This window comes from Botryllus schlosseri, chromosome 13 (assembly GCF_051294905.1).
Source record: "Botryllus schlosseri isolate E-star chromosome 13, Bs_hap1, whole genome shotgun sequence".
NCBI classification, from domain to species: domain Eukaryota; kingdom Metazoa; phylum Chordata; class Ascidiacea; order Stolidobranchia; family Styelidae; genus Botryllus; species Botryllus schlosseri.
Window position 1 is genome coordinate 2,590,053 of NC_137248.1, and position 17,189 is coordinate 2,607,241.

The 17,189-nt window shown below is 40.7% G+C and overlaps 2 protein-coding genes and 1 long non-coding RNA gene across 3 annotated transcripts in view; 1 reads left to right on the forward strand and 2 right to left on the reverse strand.

Annotated features, from left to right (window-relative positions):
* Positions 1-4,701: 4,701 nt before the first annotated feature.
* On the reverse strand, positions 4,702-8,632 carry LOC145454371 (large ribosomal subunit protein uL4-like). The gene is made up of 3 exons (XM_080332370.1): positions 8,476-8,632; positions 7,927-8,180; positions 4,702-5,600 (listed from the first exon to the last, which is right to left on the reverse strand). The coding sequence occupies exons 2-3, from the start codon at positions 8,163-8,165 to the stop codon at positions 4,754-4,756; spliced, it is 1,086 nt and encodes a 361-aa protein (XP_080188496.1). The 5' UTR covers positions 8,166-8,180; positions 8,476-8,632; the 3' UTR covers positions 4,702-4,753.
* A 3,596-nt stretch (positions 8,633-12,228) lies between these two features.
* Positions 12,229-17,189, forward strand: part of LOC145454368 (A disintegrin and metalloproteinase with thrombospondin motifs 2-like) — a 31,364-nt gene continuing 26,403 nt past the window's right edge. The window contains exons 1-5 of the mRNA XM_080332367.1: positions 12,229-12,448; positions 12,516-12,543; positions 13,312-13,715; positions 16,458-16,578; positions 16,639-16,766. Of these exons, the coding sequence (XP_080188493.1) occupies positions 12,395-12,448; positions 12,516-12,543; positions 13,312-13,715; positions 16,458-16,578; positions 16,639-16,766 (735 nt within the window). The 5' untranslated portion in view covers positions 12,229-12,394. The remainder of the gene's footprint in view (positions 12,449-12,515; positions 12,544-13,311; positions 13,716-16,457; positions 16,579-16,638; positions 16,767-17,189) is intronic.
* Positions 14,259-16,119, reverse strand: LOC145454372 (uncharacterized). Its single transcript, XR_013920106.1, has 2 exons — positions 15,984-16,119; positions 14,259-14,688 (listed from the first exon to the last, which is right to left on the reverse strand). It is a non-coding gene; the product is annotated as an uncharacterized LOC145454372 (long non-coding RNA).

Sequence of the window (17,189 nt, forward strand, 5' to 3'; positions counted from 1 at the left end):
CAGCTCAAAAACTAGTTTCAACAACCAATTTCAAAACCGTTCAAACTTCCTGTAACGCGATATCGCATGACAATAGTGCACCATAATTTCACATGTGATTAAATAAGTATGCACGGTCTGTTTTCATAAACATAAGCTATATATTGGCAGGTCTCAGGTTATGGTATGCATGCAAGCTTTCTTTTCCCATGGCTGTGGTACATGGTCTGTGACCAGAGTGGAATTGGTGGTAATGTCACGCGCAACTTTCCGTTTAATTGCTTAATTATTCTATGTAAGAAACCCTTCTGTCACGCGCAACTCATTGCCGAAAACCATCACTGTTTCCAGTCTGGGTGAAATAGTTGCCTATAAGAAGAGTTAAACAATTTACATAATTCCTAAAAATGTCTGAATAATTCATGGCATGATATATATACGGCATTTGAAAATAGATTTTAATTTTCATCAATTGTGGTATTTCAGCCAATGTCGCAATTGAGTCTATGATTCACAAAATTTTGGGCATGTCCAGAGTGGAATTGGTGGCAAACGTCACACGCAACTTTTCATTCAATTCTTTAATTATTCTATGGTAGAAACCCTTCTGTCACACGCAACTTATTGACGAAAACAACCACTGATTCCAGTCTGGGGCCATGTTTTTTCTTACTGTAAGATCCATGGCCTTATGTTATAAGCGTTGAATAAACGAGAAAATGCAAAAATATTGTCATCAAGTCATATATAAATCGTCAAATTTCCATAATGATTTAGCCAGTCTCTCTAATCATGGTCGGTCTGTGGCTTTATATTTCCTCATTCATTCGTTTAATACCTGTTCACGAATATTTAAAACGCGATGTCGATATTATTAGTTTATGCAAAACGTAGGCCTACCGGTACCGTATATATATAAACAACTGGAACGAAATAGAAGCTTCGTATAGATACTACCATCACTCCAGATACACATCGTTATGCAATATCAAATATATGAGCCTACTACAATGCTAAATGATAAAACTGCATTACAAACATATCCTGCGGTAACCCGTAGTTAATTCCAACTCCAAGCTAGTCCAGGGCAGTAACCAGAGCGGTTCTTCTACTTTTACCGTCAGTTCTTTGGAAGAGCGACGTTATTATATCGATGCGGCCATGGAAGCCGCTGACAACGCAATCCGCGACGGTAGCATAGCAGTCTGCTCACAAAACACAGTCGTATACATCTTTAAACTACTACGATCCAACTGGAAGGAAGAATATATTTGTAAACCAATAACAAGCGCCAATATCCATATCATGATACTAAGCCAACGTTTTTCCTATTTCATCAACTCGAGAGGCGTAGCCAGGAGCGAGGGGTGGTTAAAGTCACCAACATCTATGGCGACGAAAGAGCATGAGCATACAGTGCCCAAGTCAAAAATTGGGAGGGGTATTAGTGCGTGGTAATGGTAAAATAGAAGATGATACTTGAGCATCATCAGCAATCTTCGTCCCCGTTGGCTGTAAAGCGCGCTTTGCAGGTTTGTCAGAGCTCAGTATCAGTTTATTCATATTTTCATCAGTTCAAAACACCACAAAAAACTGCGATACAATGAAAAGCTGGGAAGGCGCCGAATCTACTTTGAGTAATCTTTGAGATCAGACACCCACCAGGCGAAGTAGAGAAAGAGGCATGTGCACCGTGCAGTGCACATGCACAGTAATGTAAAGCAGTGTTGGGATGACTCGAGTCATGACTTGACTCGAGTCAGACTCGAGTCACCTTTTTCCCATGACTTGACTTGACTCGAGTCACTTTGCTAAAATGACTTGACTTGACTCGGCGTATCATAAATGTGGATTGACTCGTGACTCGGAGCAAAATTAACGAGTCAATTTCAAGTCATCAAGTAATCGGTGTCGATAAAAATCACTGTATCTTGGATATGTTCGGATTGTTCCCGAAACGCTTGTGTAGCCCATGAGAGCGACCAATAATGCAATGACCGTGCGTTTCACCGAGCCTCGATTGTTCTCTCACAAATATATTGACCGCAAACGAAGTGATCGAAGCTTAGAGCTTACGTTGTCGTAACTCTAGTGGTAAAGTAATAGAATAGAAAATGTCAATTTCTATTCTCTGTATTCTTATCTTACTTTAACAAAGCCGCTTGTTTTATTGAAATTGAAGTCGAATATAGTTTATATAGTCCTCAATCATTGGCGCAGTCTCGAATGGTCTATCATATCTATTTGTAAATGGGTAACGTATTGCATCTTAATAATTCGTTTCTCTATTCTCTATTTTGTCTGATAACTATAAACTGAGGCTATGAAATTACGTAGTTTAACAGGTTTACGTATATGTGAGCGATACATCGCCTTCTTGCGTGTATATTTAACTCTATATTCGTTCATCGGTTCGGAATCAATGACCACTCAAACTGTATTTCAAACACCTAGCAAATTGCAATGACGTAATCATGCCTCATAGATACATCGAAAAGGCAACTTGACTTGAAATGTGACTTGACTCGTGACTTGACTTGACTTGACTCGACTTGACTCGAGTCACCTCCAAAAATCGATTGACTTGACTTGACTCGAGTCAAAATGTGCAATGACTCGAGATGACTCGTGACTCCAAGGTAGTGACTTGATCCCAACACTGATGTAAAGTAAAGCAGAAAATATATATGGTAAGCGACAAAATGAGGTGGCATGTGGCGGAAGTCTGGTGATGCTGAGGGCTGACTAGTATTCATTTAGAAGAGATTGCTTGTAGTTTGACTTGAATGCAGACATGCTCGACGCTTGTTTAATAGCTGACGAGACGCTGTTCCACAATTGGGGTCCGGCGTACTTGATAGAGCAATTCGTTTTCTTGTATTCCGTCCTGATCATATGGTAGTTGTTCTTCGTTGACGCGCGTGTGCCGTACTAGTGCGCTTTTGACTCCGAGGTGAAGTAGGCTAGTCGTTGAAATTTGAGTGACAGTGACGGCAATGGAACTGATACATAAACTTGACAATTTCTAGCTTCCTCATGTCTTCTGTCTAGAAGGCCAAATCTTTTGAGTACCGATTTATCAGTTGTACGTCCAGGCCCCCGTGGGGATTTTTTGGCAATGATGTATGATGATACGATGTTGTAGTTTTTGCAGTGGGTCAATCGTATTCTCCTTTGCCTTTCTATTGTTATGGTAGGCTTACCATACGTCCTCTTTTAAGAGGATTTGTCCTCTTTTTTGACTTTTTTGAAAGTGTCCTCGGAGGACGCCCTTTTGTCCTCTTTTTTGAGATTTTGTCTTCTTTTTTGAAAATTTAGGTCATATTTAGAGGAAATCGCGAGTGATATGCCGCAAATTAGCGCAGAAGTGAAGCTCCGGCGGGTATTTCGGAGGGAAAAGGGGTGATTTCAGCTCTGAGCGAAAAAAAGACCTTTTTGTGCAATGTGGAGTGAAAAACGTGTTTTTGAGCTCTGAGCGGAAGTGATGACCTTTTTTTTTTTTTTTTTTTTTAGTCATCCGATCATGAAGCGGGTGAAATTTACCTGTTTTTGAGAATTCTTCTCCAGTTTTGCTTGTCTGAAATTTCTGAAAAAGTGTCCTCTTTTTTCATTTCCGAAATATGGTAAGCCTATGTTATATATTTACAAATAACCCCCGAGACAAATACAAGGAGAAGACAACAAAAAGTTCGGGATTATCGGACCACGATCTGACATTGACTTCGCCGACCGACACATGCCATAATTATTCGCTTTCATGGCTCGTCCTTTTATGCCATCTTTATGCTCTCAATACTACTAGGTCTGCCCTCAAAATTACGGGACAACAATCAGACATATCGACCTCGCTTACCGACACATGCAGCATTCATTTTTGTCGCTTACTTTTATGTTATTAATTCTCTTATCCATGCTATTGGGTATCAGCGAGGGTGGGTGTCTGAAGCAGGAATATCTGAAGGCCACTCAAAGTCGTCTCGGTACCCTCCTATCTTTTCATTACATCGTAATCATGTGGTGTACTGATGTGACGAAGAATATTTTTAATAATTGCTCGCCTGGCATTTAGTACCGTAACCATATTTATATTTGCTCTAGCTAGGGCTAGGCCGTAAGGTTGGTGTCTGATTCTTATGGTGTTTTTGAAACGATGAAAATATCAATAAATGACGGATTGACTACATATTTGGTTCCTCGAAAAATACCTAATACAGAAAACAGCTAAGTGTGTGTATAACCATTTTTGGACAACCAGGCTGTAGCGAAGGAATGTGCGTTTTACGGTTCACTTTCAGAAAGGTCCTTAGATAATAGATATACACTACTCGCATGGCTGCAGCTCTAGGCCAACCGGGACGGTAGATCTGTTCTTATATAGCTCAGCGTACACAATAATCATTACTGATACTTAATTACAAATGAAGTACAGTAAACCAATTACTCGTAGAAAGATCTAAGACTTGCTAATCGTCACAATAGTCCCTGAATATCTATCTCAGACTCTGTAGACAAGGACAGAACGCTGTTTCATAAACTATATACACAGATAATTACATTTCTCGTAACATATTTTTGACGAAAAAGGAGGCTACATCTATACTATTTCTCGAAATACCCAACCACTCGTCTCGTTTTATCAGACTAGGTCTAATACCTAATTAAAACATAATATACAGCCTTAAAAATTCGCTTTCCACAACTCCTCCAACCACCATCACGACATTATGAATCCAATACCATTTTATTGGCACCTCATAACCAACACAGAAACTCATCATTTCTTAGCGGCCTTCTGAGTACGCAGCTTCACCTTCTCGCTCCGTCTCTTCTGTTCAAACAAGATAGCCGCCCGCTTGAAACTAGCCGCCGCCGGGTTGAGCTTCAGCATTGCCCTGAAGTTCTTCAGAGGATTCTTCTTCACGGTACGTCTCTTGTTCTCCCTCTTGGGATCGCGAAGCGCGGACCGGATCGAATCGCATTGCAGAATCTTACTCAAATCGGTACATGTCATCTTGGGCATGGGAAGGTTGTAGTTTTTCTTCTCGGCCGACGGTTTACGCCATGTTCCGTACAATGAATCCAAACGTTTGAAAGCACTTTCCGTCCAGATCAGGAATCTACCAACATGGCCGCCGGGAGCAATTTTCAAAAGATCCAAACGATCCACGCTGATCAAGGTGATGCCTGGAATGTTACGGAAAGCTCTTGAGATACCTTCATCTTTGTCGTAAATCACACAAGGCCCACGGCGCATGGTTCTACGCCTGTTGCGCATTTTTCCCTTTCCAGCACGGATACGTTTCGAATCCTTAACCTTCTTGATATCCTCCCAAGCTTTCAGATTTCTCAACAGCGCGACAGCCTCTTTGGTTTTCTTGAACTGTTGCACCTTATCCTCGACCACGAGCGGAAATTCGGGCGTCTGCTCGATCTTGTGACCCTTGGACATGACCAAAGCAGGAAGGGCCGAAGCGGCAAGGGCGGAGCACATCGCGAAACGACGTTGGTTGATGTTGCAACGACGGTGCCATCTGCGCCATGTCTTGGTGGGCGCGTACATTCGGCCACCGCGGCACATGTTACCGAAGGCGGCTTGTCCGGAGCGGTGGGTACCACCACCCCTGAAATACAACGAATCTGGGTTAACGAGTTGCACATATAACGTCTTCATATGAACTGGCTTCTATAATATTTCAAAATATGTTACATCATAAAAAACCAACATCGCTACAGTTAAGATTGGGGCTTTTTTTCCTCTGTTAGCTACACATCAAGTATGGGCTAGTGTGGTTATGGCAATATACCAAAGTGGAATCGGTGGCAACGGCACGCGCAACGTCACGCAAACATTTACATCTGATCACGCTAGTTATTGAATTATGCTGACGTCACAAAGCGATACTGAAGTTCAGATCCAGAGTAAGGCGCTTGCGCTTTACAATCAACGCAAGCAAGCGTGGCAATCGCGCAACGACGTAACCCTAGTCCGGCGCATACCAGGTCTATTTTAACACATTGTGTCATAATTCAGTATCGAATCAGAGCAAAAATATTTCCGTCACGCCTCACGCGGATGAAATTTTCCAATCACGCGAGAAATCCGTCTGTCACGCACATGTTGTCGAAAACAACCACCGATTCCAGTCTGGGAAATATATCATAGTATGATAGTATAGGGCAGGGGCGTAGACAGGGGGGTAGAATTGTAGAACGTTCTACCCCCTTTCCAGGCTCGATTCTATCCCGAAAATCCCATGTCAACGCTATTGTTATAACAACATTTCTTCACGATATCGTTCAATTTTAATTTGCTGTGCGCGACGCCGATCGCCGACGCTGATTACATGCCTTTTTCTCGTCGATCTCTCGTCTACGGAAGCGCGTCTATGCAAGGGTGAAAGGGGCATTGTTACATTTTTCTCTCGACGAGAGTAAGCGATCAGCATAATCGCTTTATTCTGAATGCAGTCGTCAAGAAATAATAACATTTGTCGCGTCGTTCACGCGTTGGTTTTCCCATCAACAGTTTATTGTAAACGATTACGAACATTAATAACATGAAAGTAACAACTTATAACTGAATGAAATTATGTTTTAAAGCAATCGCATCTGATTCGTGCTTTGCCGAACTCAAGCCTGTTCCCCAAAACAGCGCGAAAACACAATACATTCGATTCGCATTCTACTTTTGGCGCCATTGTTGTGCATTGTCTTGACCTCAATGACCATCTATACGTCATACTAGATTATGCCTTTCGTGATCGGTATCCCACCGGGACGCATTCAGCCTTCAATAGCCGCGCCGAAACATGTTTGCGATTCCCTCACTTTGCGAATAAGTCATTATTCACACGCCGGTACAATCAGTATATGCGCCATGTTCGAAATGAATGGAATTAGAACGCCGAGCAGACATTACTCTAACACGCTAATTGAATCATGTCAAAATTCATGAAGATATAACAGATTCTGCGCTGCATAGATTGTTCAACGTGAAATGTTGTTATTGTATTGTTTCAAGGACGATTACTTATTTGAATGCAAATAAGATCTCCTGCACTGTCACAGGATGAGCGCGTGCGAATCGTAACATGATCCCGCGCAAGCTGTTGATTGCTAACTCGCTTCCAGTAATTAGATCCGCAAATTAGTTACGCTTTCAAAAGCGTACGGAATGCAGAAGTCGCTATCGCTAAAGGTATGACGCACAGAGGCTCATTCTGCCCCCTTTATTCAGTTCTACCTCCTTTTTATCTCGGCTGGCTACGCCCCTGGTATAGGGCTATAGTCATTTGATATCACCCAAGTAGAACATAAGATGACTTGAACTCATGATTGCAAGTGAGCACCTGGACTCAAGTATCAGCATGATGACTCGACCCTTTGCACGGTGACCTAGAGTCTAGACTATAAGTCACCAAAATTATATTAATTGAGTATTCGAGCATCACTTTTGACGACGATGTGGTAAGTTTGATGATTACTTACCTTTCATGCGACCACAAAGAATGCAATACCAGTTGAAGTTGAAGATGAAGATTATTTTTTTGACCATACACACCTATGGAATCTCGGTTCATTTTACGAAATAAATCCTGCGTGATAAGAGCTTTTCAGCATAGAAGAATTAGGTATTTAAACAGAAAGTTCTGCGTGACGTTGCCACCATCCATACCAATTCCACTCTGGACAGAATTTAATGAAATGTCACACGGCACGAGGATATTATAATTGACGATCCCAGCAATTATTGTGGTAAATAACATATAAAATAATATGTTCATTAGTAATGCCTGACATTAATGCGGACATATACGATAAGAAATATGTTACTAAACTTGCCACAGAACTGCATACATTACATTAACACGCCACAAGGTTCGATATCTGATATGTCCTAATCACATAAATTGGTGAGCATATAAAATATAGTATTCAGTATCTTACCTGACACGCGGGATACGAGCAACAGCACGTCCCGTTCCCCATGATTCTGCACTGGTTTGTTCACCCGCGATCTTTTTCACCGCGTACGGTTGACGATGATTTTTGCCGACATTGGTGTGGACAAAGTTTACAATGTCTGGCCTGATTGGAGCCTTGAAAACGGCCGGTAATGTGTGTGTCGTGCCAGAAGCGACACCTTTTTCGCTGTATATAGTAACCAGGGGCCTGGCGCATGCCATGACGATTATCAACGTCTGGAAAATAGAATGGGTAATATATGACCCTATTTCATAATCGATGCAGGACAAGCAAGATTTCTCAAGACATGATGGATACAAATAAGATGATTTTACGATTCTTAATCAAGTTTAAATTCAAGCACTGAAAGTTGATTCTCACTACTATAGTCCACTAATGCTAATAATACTAATACTCATACTAAAATTATTACCAATACTAATACTAATGAGCATTTCCACAAGCTCTGACTTCCGCAAACGTAATATATTTCACTTAAATATATCGAGAATCAGTTTTATTCGTACTCACCCAGTCGAGCACGCACAGAAAAGACCGATCGCAACACGTTGATCCGTAACTAAAACCACTCGATGGCGCAAATATAGTCGATCGCCAGGAATTCAAGCAACATGGGAGACATTACGGTGATTATCTGTTATAATTTTGAAGCAGTGCGACCGCCGTAGTTGAAAAACTTACACAAACCTTATTATTTTTCAATAAGCACTTGCATGGAGAAGTCTCGCCAATGATGGGACCAGGGAATGAGTGAGGAACGTTATTTGCGTACAGCGTGGCTGTACTAGTTGGATGCACCGCATCGCCGTCCGCGCGGCGAGGATCCGTGAGTCCCTCAGAGTCAACCGCAAACTTTATCTCAACTCAATAATAGGGCTATTTTCTGACATATCAAAATTTGTCAAAATTTTGTCAAAATTGTAACATTAGGTCAAAATATTACAAAATATTTTTGACCTCTGCATTTCGTTTGTATCGTAGATTTTGCACTGTATGTGAACTTCTCATTTGACATTTTACCGCTTGTAGCCTACTTTATAAGCCTACCGTTGTAGACGGCCCATTGTCTGCTCATTGTGAATCATTAACGGTCAAATGAAACAAATAGGTTCATCATCATCATTGGTTTATTAGCAATTTTATCAGTTCAATACACCACAAAAAATGCGATACAATGAAAAGAAAGGAAGATGTCGAAGCGACTAGGAGTTGTCTTTGGAATCGGACACCCACCTTGGCCTAGGCGATGTAAAGAGGAGGCATGCACACTGAATCAAAGTAAAGAAGATAGTATAGAAAAAGGAAGCGACAAGAAATAGGGCGGCATGTGAGGGGAAGCGAGATCGATAGGTCAGTCGTGGTCTGGTAATCTTGAGGATGGACTGTATTTATTTCGTAGTAATTGCTTGTATTTCGACTTAAATGTGGACATGCTCGTCGACTGCCTGATGGCCGGCGGGATACTGTTCCACACATCAGGTCCGGCATATTTGATAGAGCGATGATCTTTTCGGTCGATCATATGATATTTGGACGACGTGGACGCGCGTGTGTTGTACTTGTGCGCTTTTGATTCAGAGGTAAAGAAGTCATTGAAGTATTCGGGGCAACGACCGCAGTGAAACTGATACATAAACTTGGCGATTTCTAGTTTCCGCATATCTTCTATGTTTAGGACGCCGAATCTCTTCAGCAGCGACTTATTGGATGGGCAGCCAGGTCCCTTTGGGGCCCTAGCTATGATTCGGAGTACTTTATGCTGTAGTTTCTGCAGTGGCTTGAGTGCAGTTTTACTGGCAGCCCCCCAACAGAGGATGCCATAATGTAACTTCGATTGGATTAAGGATTTGAAGAGTATCAGAAGAACCCATGCTGGCATGAAGCGCCCAAGGCTGTAGAACAGGCCGCACTTCGGTGATAATTTAGTTTTAAGGGACTGAATATGACTCTTCCAGGACATGTTCGAGTCCAGTAAAACCCCGAGATATTTGGCATTATCTGTGTTGGAAACGGGCTGACCAGCGATATTAACGGTTAGGTTATTTTTTGAATTTACTGTCAGCAATTGGGTTTTCGAGGCGTTTATGCAAAGGTTGTTCTGGGCCGTCCACTCATGGACTTTAGGCATTTGGTCACCAGTCAGGGCATCCAGCTCTGCCGTCAAAAAATGCGGAAGAGAGGAGGTGAGTATCATCAGCGAACAGTGTGGTGTTCAATGAGGAGGTTTCAAAAATGTCGTTGACATATAAGGTGACCTGGTGTTATGGTCAACGTACCACAATATCCTAACTGAAGCATCACTGCTTAGGCATTGCATGGTTCTTATAGCAAGAAGCGCATGATGAAAAATTGCGATATAGACAGCATTGTCAGAATGAAGCAACACGGTGTATCACCAGCAGTATATGCACAACTTCAGTGTTGTCAGCCAACAACTGCTGCTGTTGAGCATTCTTTCTCCATTATTGGCAAGCTGTACTTAGTAAGGACATACACTTTCAACCCGAGAATGTAGAAAAGTATCTTTCGTTCTACTACAACAAATTTCAATTATTTCTACCATAATACGTGATGTAACCAGATTTCGTTGAAATACTATAGTTTTTCAGATTAAAATTTGTCAGTTTTTAAACCCAAAACGTTTTTTTCTTGCCAAACTACTTCATAAGGAAAGACAGTTCCAATCAAAAATGAAGATATGTAGTAAAAATTTAACATTATGTGGGAAAATACCTAATTTGTCAAAATTTACCCGTCAGGTGGAGCTACTCGGTCACGAATTGAAGCATATAAGCGCGGGCTACTGGCGCTTGATTGCTTTTAGGAATATATCTTCAGTATGTCTACAGTTAAGTTAAAAGTGATGTCATCATTCAAAGCATCACATTTTTGCGATATAATGAAAATATGCAGCGACTTGCAGTAGTCTTTCAATCTGACACCCACGGCCTATAGGTAGAACATCGAACATGTAAACCCGATTTGTGGAACAGTGTCTCATCGGCGGCTATCCGACAGTCATCGAGCATGTCGAATTGTCCACTGTCCACATTCAAGTCGAAATACAAGCAACTAATACTAGTCAAGTTTACCGGACCACAATCTGACATACCGATCTCGCCTTCCGTCACATCACATGCCATCTCATTTTGTCGCTTTTCCCTAATTGTATTATCTTCTTTTACTCTTCATTCAGTGTCCAATGTGCATGCCTCCTCTTTATATCGCCTAGGCCCAGATGGGTGTCTGATTTCAAAGACTACTCCAAGTCGTTTCGACACCTGTCAATCTTTCTATTGTAGGCCTAGGTCTTGTGGTGTTTCGAAATGATGAAAATTTTAAAATAAACTGATGATGATAAATAAGAGGCATGCACAATGCACACTGAATCAAAAGTTACAGAAGATAACATAAAAAGGACACGCGATGAAAATGAAGTGGTATGTGTTGGAAAGCGAAGTCGATGTATATCAGACCGTGGTCCGGTAATCTCGAGCGCATACTAGCACGAATGCTGCGCACGCGTGGAATTATATATTTGTCACGCCAAGAAGTATTCATGTCATCTCATTCCAGTTGGTATTGGTAAACGAAGATTTATATTCAAATTCATCTCTTGAGTAGGTCTTATAGCACGAAAAGGCCAAACACAGCTCACGATCAAGAAATCACATCTATATGAGGGGTGTTTTCAAATGTCGAACGTAATTTGTGGAACCTAATTCGACTGAGTTATCGCTTTTGATGTGAAGGCTTGTTTGGTGGGCCTTCAAAATGTACGGTGCGGACATGTAAAAATCAACCACAATTTCTTGTCTAACGTTTGCGATAAGAAATAACTCTTTAAGCTATTGTCGTCCTATGATAAATTTACATGACGACCTGCTCAAAATAGGTGTTGGTAACCGCATAATTAGTATTTAATGAATGCGTTACAATTACGACAGAACATGCATAGTAGATATTTCTAGGAATTAAGACCCTATTAGCAACATTTACGAAGCGTTTACGCGATAAAATCATATCGTACTCGCAATCAAATGCGCACGTTTCCGCTCGCATGGGATGTAAAACGCAGTTCGATCTAAACTTTCGATTACATCGTAGAAATTGAAAACTTAACCGCATAAGCGTTTTATTCAATCAGAAGCCTTTCAAAGAAAAGGCTCGACACAATAAAAGTTGGCTCTGTCTTTCCCGCGGGGCGTCTTTGCCACTTTCTTTTAATATTTATCTCTATAAACATATAAACGTTCCCATAAGTATAGTGATCTTGTCGGGATTCATTCAGATTATTTGTACACAATCGAGCAATGAAACCAGCTGACCAGAAGCCGGATGTCCTATGATCTTTGCTGAAAGCCGAAACATGGAAATGTTCGAGAAATAATCGTTTTTATTCGGCGCAACGTATACTCAAGGAAGGAATATGTATCTTCAATTATTTGTTTTAGTTTTACTTTCAGAGATTATACTGTCAGAGGTATGGCGAACCGTGCATCTACTCTTGAACAATTCAACTTACTCATAGAGAATATTTCTTTTTGTAGGTGGGGGCCGTGTTGAGACTGACTCATGGTAAGAATTGTGGTCACCATGTTCTGTAGCATATTGGGCATAAACGTATGAATGCTAGGGATGGCTTTGATACAAGTCGGTATCCTCATTGTCAATGACAAAATATAATTAGATAAGTGAACAGAACTGCATATTTATTACAAAGCTACTTAATAATAATAATGATAATGATGATTATGATGATGTTGCCACAAGACTATACGCTATTGTTGATGCAATAATATGCCGATATGCGGATTATGTATTGGCATATTTAAAATTTGGTGTAGCATCGAATCCGTGACCTCTAGCTTTACGATACCAGAAATGCAATCACAGAGGTAGGTACTGTGGAAATAATCGAAATATTATCGATAAATTTTGTTTGAGAGTATAATTAATTTCGTAGCATTGGGTCTTCTCAATGCACGCAGACTATATCGTCAATAGGGACAATATCATTCTTGGGCCCCTTCTCATATATAAATTGATTCAATCGATTCAGTCACATAATGACGCCACGTCACAGCAGCGATTGAACCATTGTATTTTTTTTGCACAAACGTCTACACAAAGAATAGTTGCCCTTTTTATACAACTTTCCCCATACATTATACATCCCAGATAGAAACTGTCAAGCGAATATCGAAGTCTTATACTCAGTCCAGTTTAATATTATTGGAAATAGTAAAATCTGCAGAGTGCGGTGTAAAAATAGCATACAAATTTTCTCGCAAAAGTGACACTTCAATGCATACCGCATGCTGACGCTATCTTTATTTTATTAAGAGGAGATTGTCCAAGAGTTTCCGGCTTACGATTATATTTATCCGATTATACGCGACAAAGACGGTAAACGAGTACCAATCCATACTGAAAATCAAGCGACTGATCGCTTAAAGCGGGATTTGACAAGATCCAGAGTGCAGTCGAAGAACGGAAATAGAACATACCGTTACAACAGCGACGTGAAACCCGCCTCTGAACAGTTTTACCTCAACATTTCTGCTTTTGGACAAAACTATGCAATCGTGCTGCAGCGAAAATCGAATTTGTTTGCTCCGAATGCGAAGATATACGACCACGCCGCTGGCGGTGTGGCTGAAGATTTTTTGGGAACTGATAATGTGTATACAGGATACGTATCGAATGTGCAAGGCAGCAGAGTGGCGTTGACTAATTTCAACGGAATTGTGAGTTAGCTGATTACACATTTTGGTGTTCGGTTTCTCGCTTGATGATGATGAAGTATACAAAACGAAAAATCGATTTATCTTGATCATCTAGAGGCGATTATTTTGTAGTTTACACACGCCATGACCACCGGTGCCACACCACTCGAAAAGTTGTAAATAACTATATGCTGTCGACCAAAAATTACCGACTACACAATCGGATTACGGTCGTGACGCACTGTAGACGGAAGTAACTGCATTTTCCATAGTTTCACCATCGCGTGCAGAGTCATAAAGTTATACGCTCTTTTATGCTACAGCATTTGGTTCTCACACACAAAGTTGTATCCAAGTCACGAGGACCCGAGTCACAAGTCAATTATACTATTATAGCTTCGATTTGAATCTAGTCGAGTCATTTTCAATTCACCACCGAGTCAAGTCCAAGTCAATGAGCACGGGGTCGATCCGAATCACTGTGTTGACACTCGATTCCTTTTCCTATAGTTCAAGTCATTGTGTTCTCTGTTCAGTTTCGAGTTCAAGTCCAGTTCAACTCACGTTTTTACAACACTGTTTGGGAGATATCGAATGCCTCACATTCATAATATAATAATTTTCCTCACTTCTGACAATTAGCGAATATAGCGTATAGTCTACCGTAGGTGTGTTAATGAAGTCATTAGCATTTCCGGAATAAAATTCGCTTTTACACCCATTCCAGTTGGTGCTTGGGTTCTGCTTTAGTGGACCAGCACAAGAAGATGCAAAAAGGTGGCAATTTCAATCAAAATCCGGTCCCCATAGCTTTTTATTTCATATGGGCTTTACTTTTGTGACGCAACAACATTCGGACGTCATATTGTTTGCGGGAAACGTGGCATAAATACCCGGTTCAAAGTTCAGTGTCGAGGGTCGCCAATTCACTTCACATGCTCGTAATATGTCAATTATCATTTCGCAGTACTCGGATAAACTCTACTATGGTTACCTACCAGAGGTGGTCAAAGTAGTCAAGAAAGCTACTCAAGTAGAAGTAGAAGTAGCGACGAAAAAATCTACTCAAGTACGAGTAGAAGTACTTCTTCCATAAGCAATCTAAAACTACTTGAAGTAGAAGTAGAATTGACTGACTTTAAAAGTACTCAAGTAAGTAAGTAGTTTTGAAAACGATCCTAATTCGTTCACCTGGATTGTAAAAAGATACAAATTGAGCTATGCGACAGGTGACGAGCTTGATTCATGTTGATGCATACCAGCAGGTATCCAATTTCCGATAGCATAAGCAATAAGTATTAGTCCACATCATGTGATGAAAATTATAGTATTGATATGGAAATGCGATGCTAATTCTCTGTTTTCTCGAACAGCACGTTTTAGAAAATAGCATGGTATGCAGCCATCCCCCATACTATAAGGACCGTAGTTTAGTCGAAGAGCAATACGGAGAAGTTGTATAGGATACGGTGTAATCACGTTGCGCGATTAGTAAACGTTAATAAAAAATATGGTGGATCGTAAAAATGCCATATTGTGTAGCTTTATTTTCAGAAATTAAAGACATTACCACACTTGCTTTTATACTTCAACATGTATGTTATTTAGACAAAAGAACTGATATTAATTATAACTCAAAGTATATGATACTGGGAATTGAAAGTGAAATATATATACTACTTCTAAAAGCAGAACATGTATTTCATGTTTTTAGTCCAGAAAGTTTCAAAGGTGGTATGCTAAAACAGCTCTAAAACATAAAAAAGTCAGCTTAGGACACGCCATGGACATGCTAGATTACGATATGACAAGTAAATGATAGATTGCGAAACATCAGTTTCAAACATTATGATGAGCCATATATACTGTGATGAATTATTTCATATGGGTGAAGGGCGACAATGTGGTGCGAACGGAACCACGCCCACCCTCTACCTAAATTATATTCACCGATACTTTCGTGAAATCACATCGGCCACTCCGTATCCACTGCGCGCGAAGCGCGACGAAAATTCTGGGTTTTACTACACTTTTATGAATATTAAATGTTGTTACTCCGTAAAAACAGCCCCGAAATTCCTCAGGCTATCTTCCTGATTGGAAGATTGAACTACTTCTACTTGACAAACTTAAAATAGCGAAAAGTAAGTAAGTAGATCACAAAATATTACCAAGTAGAAGTAGAAGTAGCGAAAATCAGATCTACTTGAGTAAGTACCAGAAGTAGAGGAAAACTACTTGAGTACTTCGAAAAAGTAGAAGTACTTCGTTACTGACCACCTCTGTTACCTACCAGTGTCCCATACTCCCTTCCATTGACGGAAAATATAACAGGTTTCAATTCACAAGAGGCGCGATTCTTGTGTATACTATATAGCTCATGTTGTTGGAAATTGTGCTTACAAGAAATATTGCCCGTGTGCTGTAGCCCACGTAGTTAAGCAACTAACGAGTTCCATGTTTCGGATGAAATCACAAGTCGATATATCCAACTGAAACTCTCAGCATTTAAAAGTCGAATGTTTACATTCGTGCAAGCGAATGAGCAACCACAATGAAACCATCCACATCCGCCGGTTCTTACATATCTACCGCAGGCACAAACATTACATCACGAAATTAAGCAATACGTCTGTTATTAGTTTACGAACTTGTGGTTAGCGATAATCTTGTAGGTAATTGTTTGCTATTCACGCTTTATTTTACCTTTGTACATATAGTTTCGTTGCTATCTCCTAATGTAATCTGCACTGTCTATGCTAGGCAGGCTACCTGAGAACGGAAGGCCGGGAATACTTCATGGAGCCGCTTGAAAGCGACCGATGGTCTTCACAACGCCATCTTATCTATGAAGTTAACAATCGATTCGGAAAAAAGCGGACAAGTAGGCTGATATGCCATATTATTTCTAAATAAACCACCACCTTAATGACTACGTATTCAGAGCGATCAAGAAGAGATTCGAAAAGACGAAGTTACAATATCGAAGTACTCGTAACGGCAGATGACAGTGTGGTGAATTTTCACGGACGGGATCAAATTCAGTCCTATCTAACGACGCTTTTGCTATTAGTAAGTCTTTCAGTGATCCTCGGAACTACTGTAGATCCTAAAACACGCACTGAAAAGTCCTCCATCTCTTGCTAGAGTTCAGACCAGGTATGTCATACGCGGTGGCTGATATGTGACTACATGCAGTCAAAACAATCCAAGGCATTTGTTTTCCAACGGGATGTTCATTATGTGATCTGATTGAATACAGCTGGTTCTTCATTACTAAACAGCATTCGTGTTGGCAAGAATGCTATTTTGCGTCACGACAAACAAAGGTCATAGTGTCGCTGCATTGAACCAACTCACCACACTACAGAATCTGAGAGACTCGACGAAACTGTCTTCACCGCAGCTGACACATTTTTAAAGTGCACATTCGGCGGATAGAATCAGACCGAATGAGTTGGCAAGGTCACCGTTTCGAATCAGAAGAGTGCAACT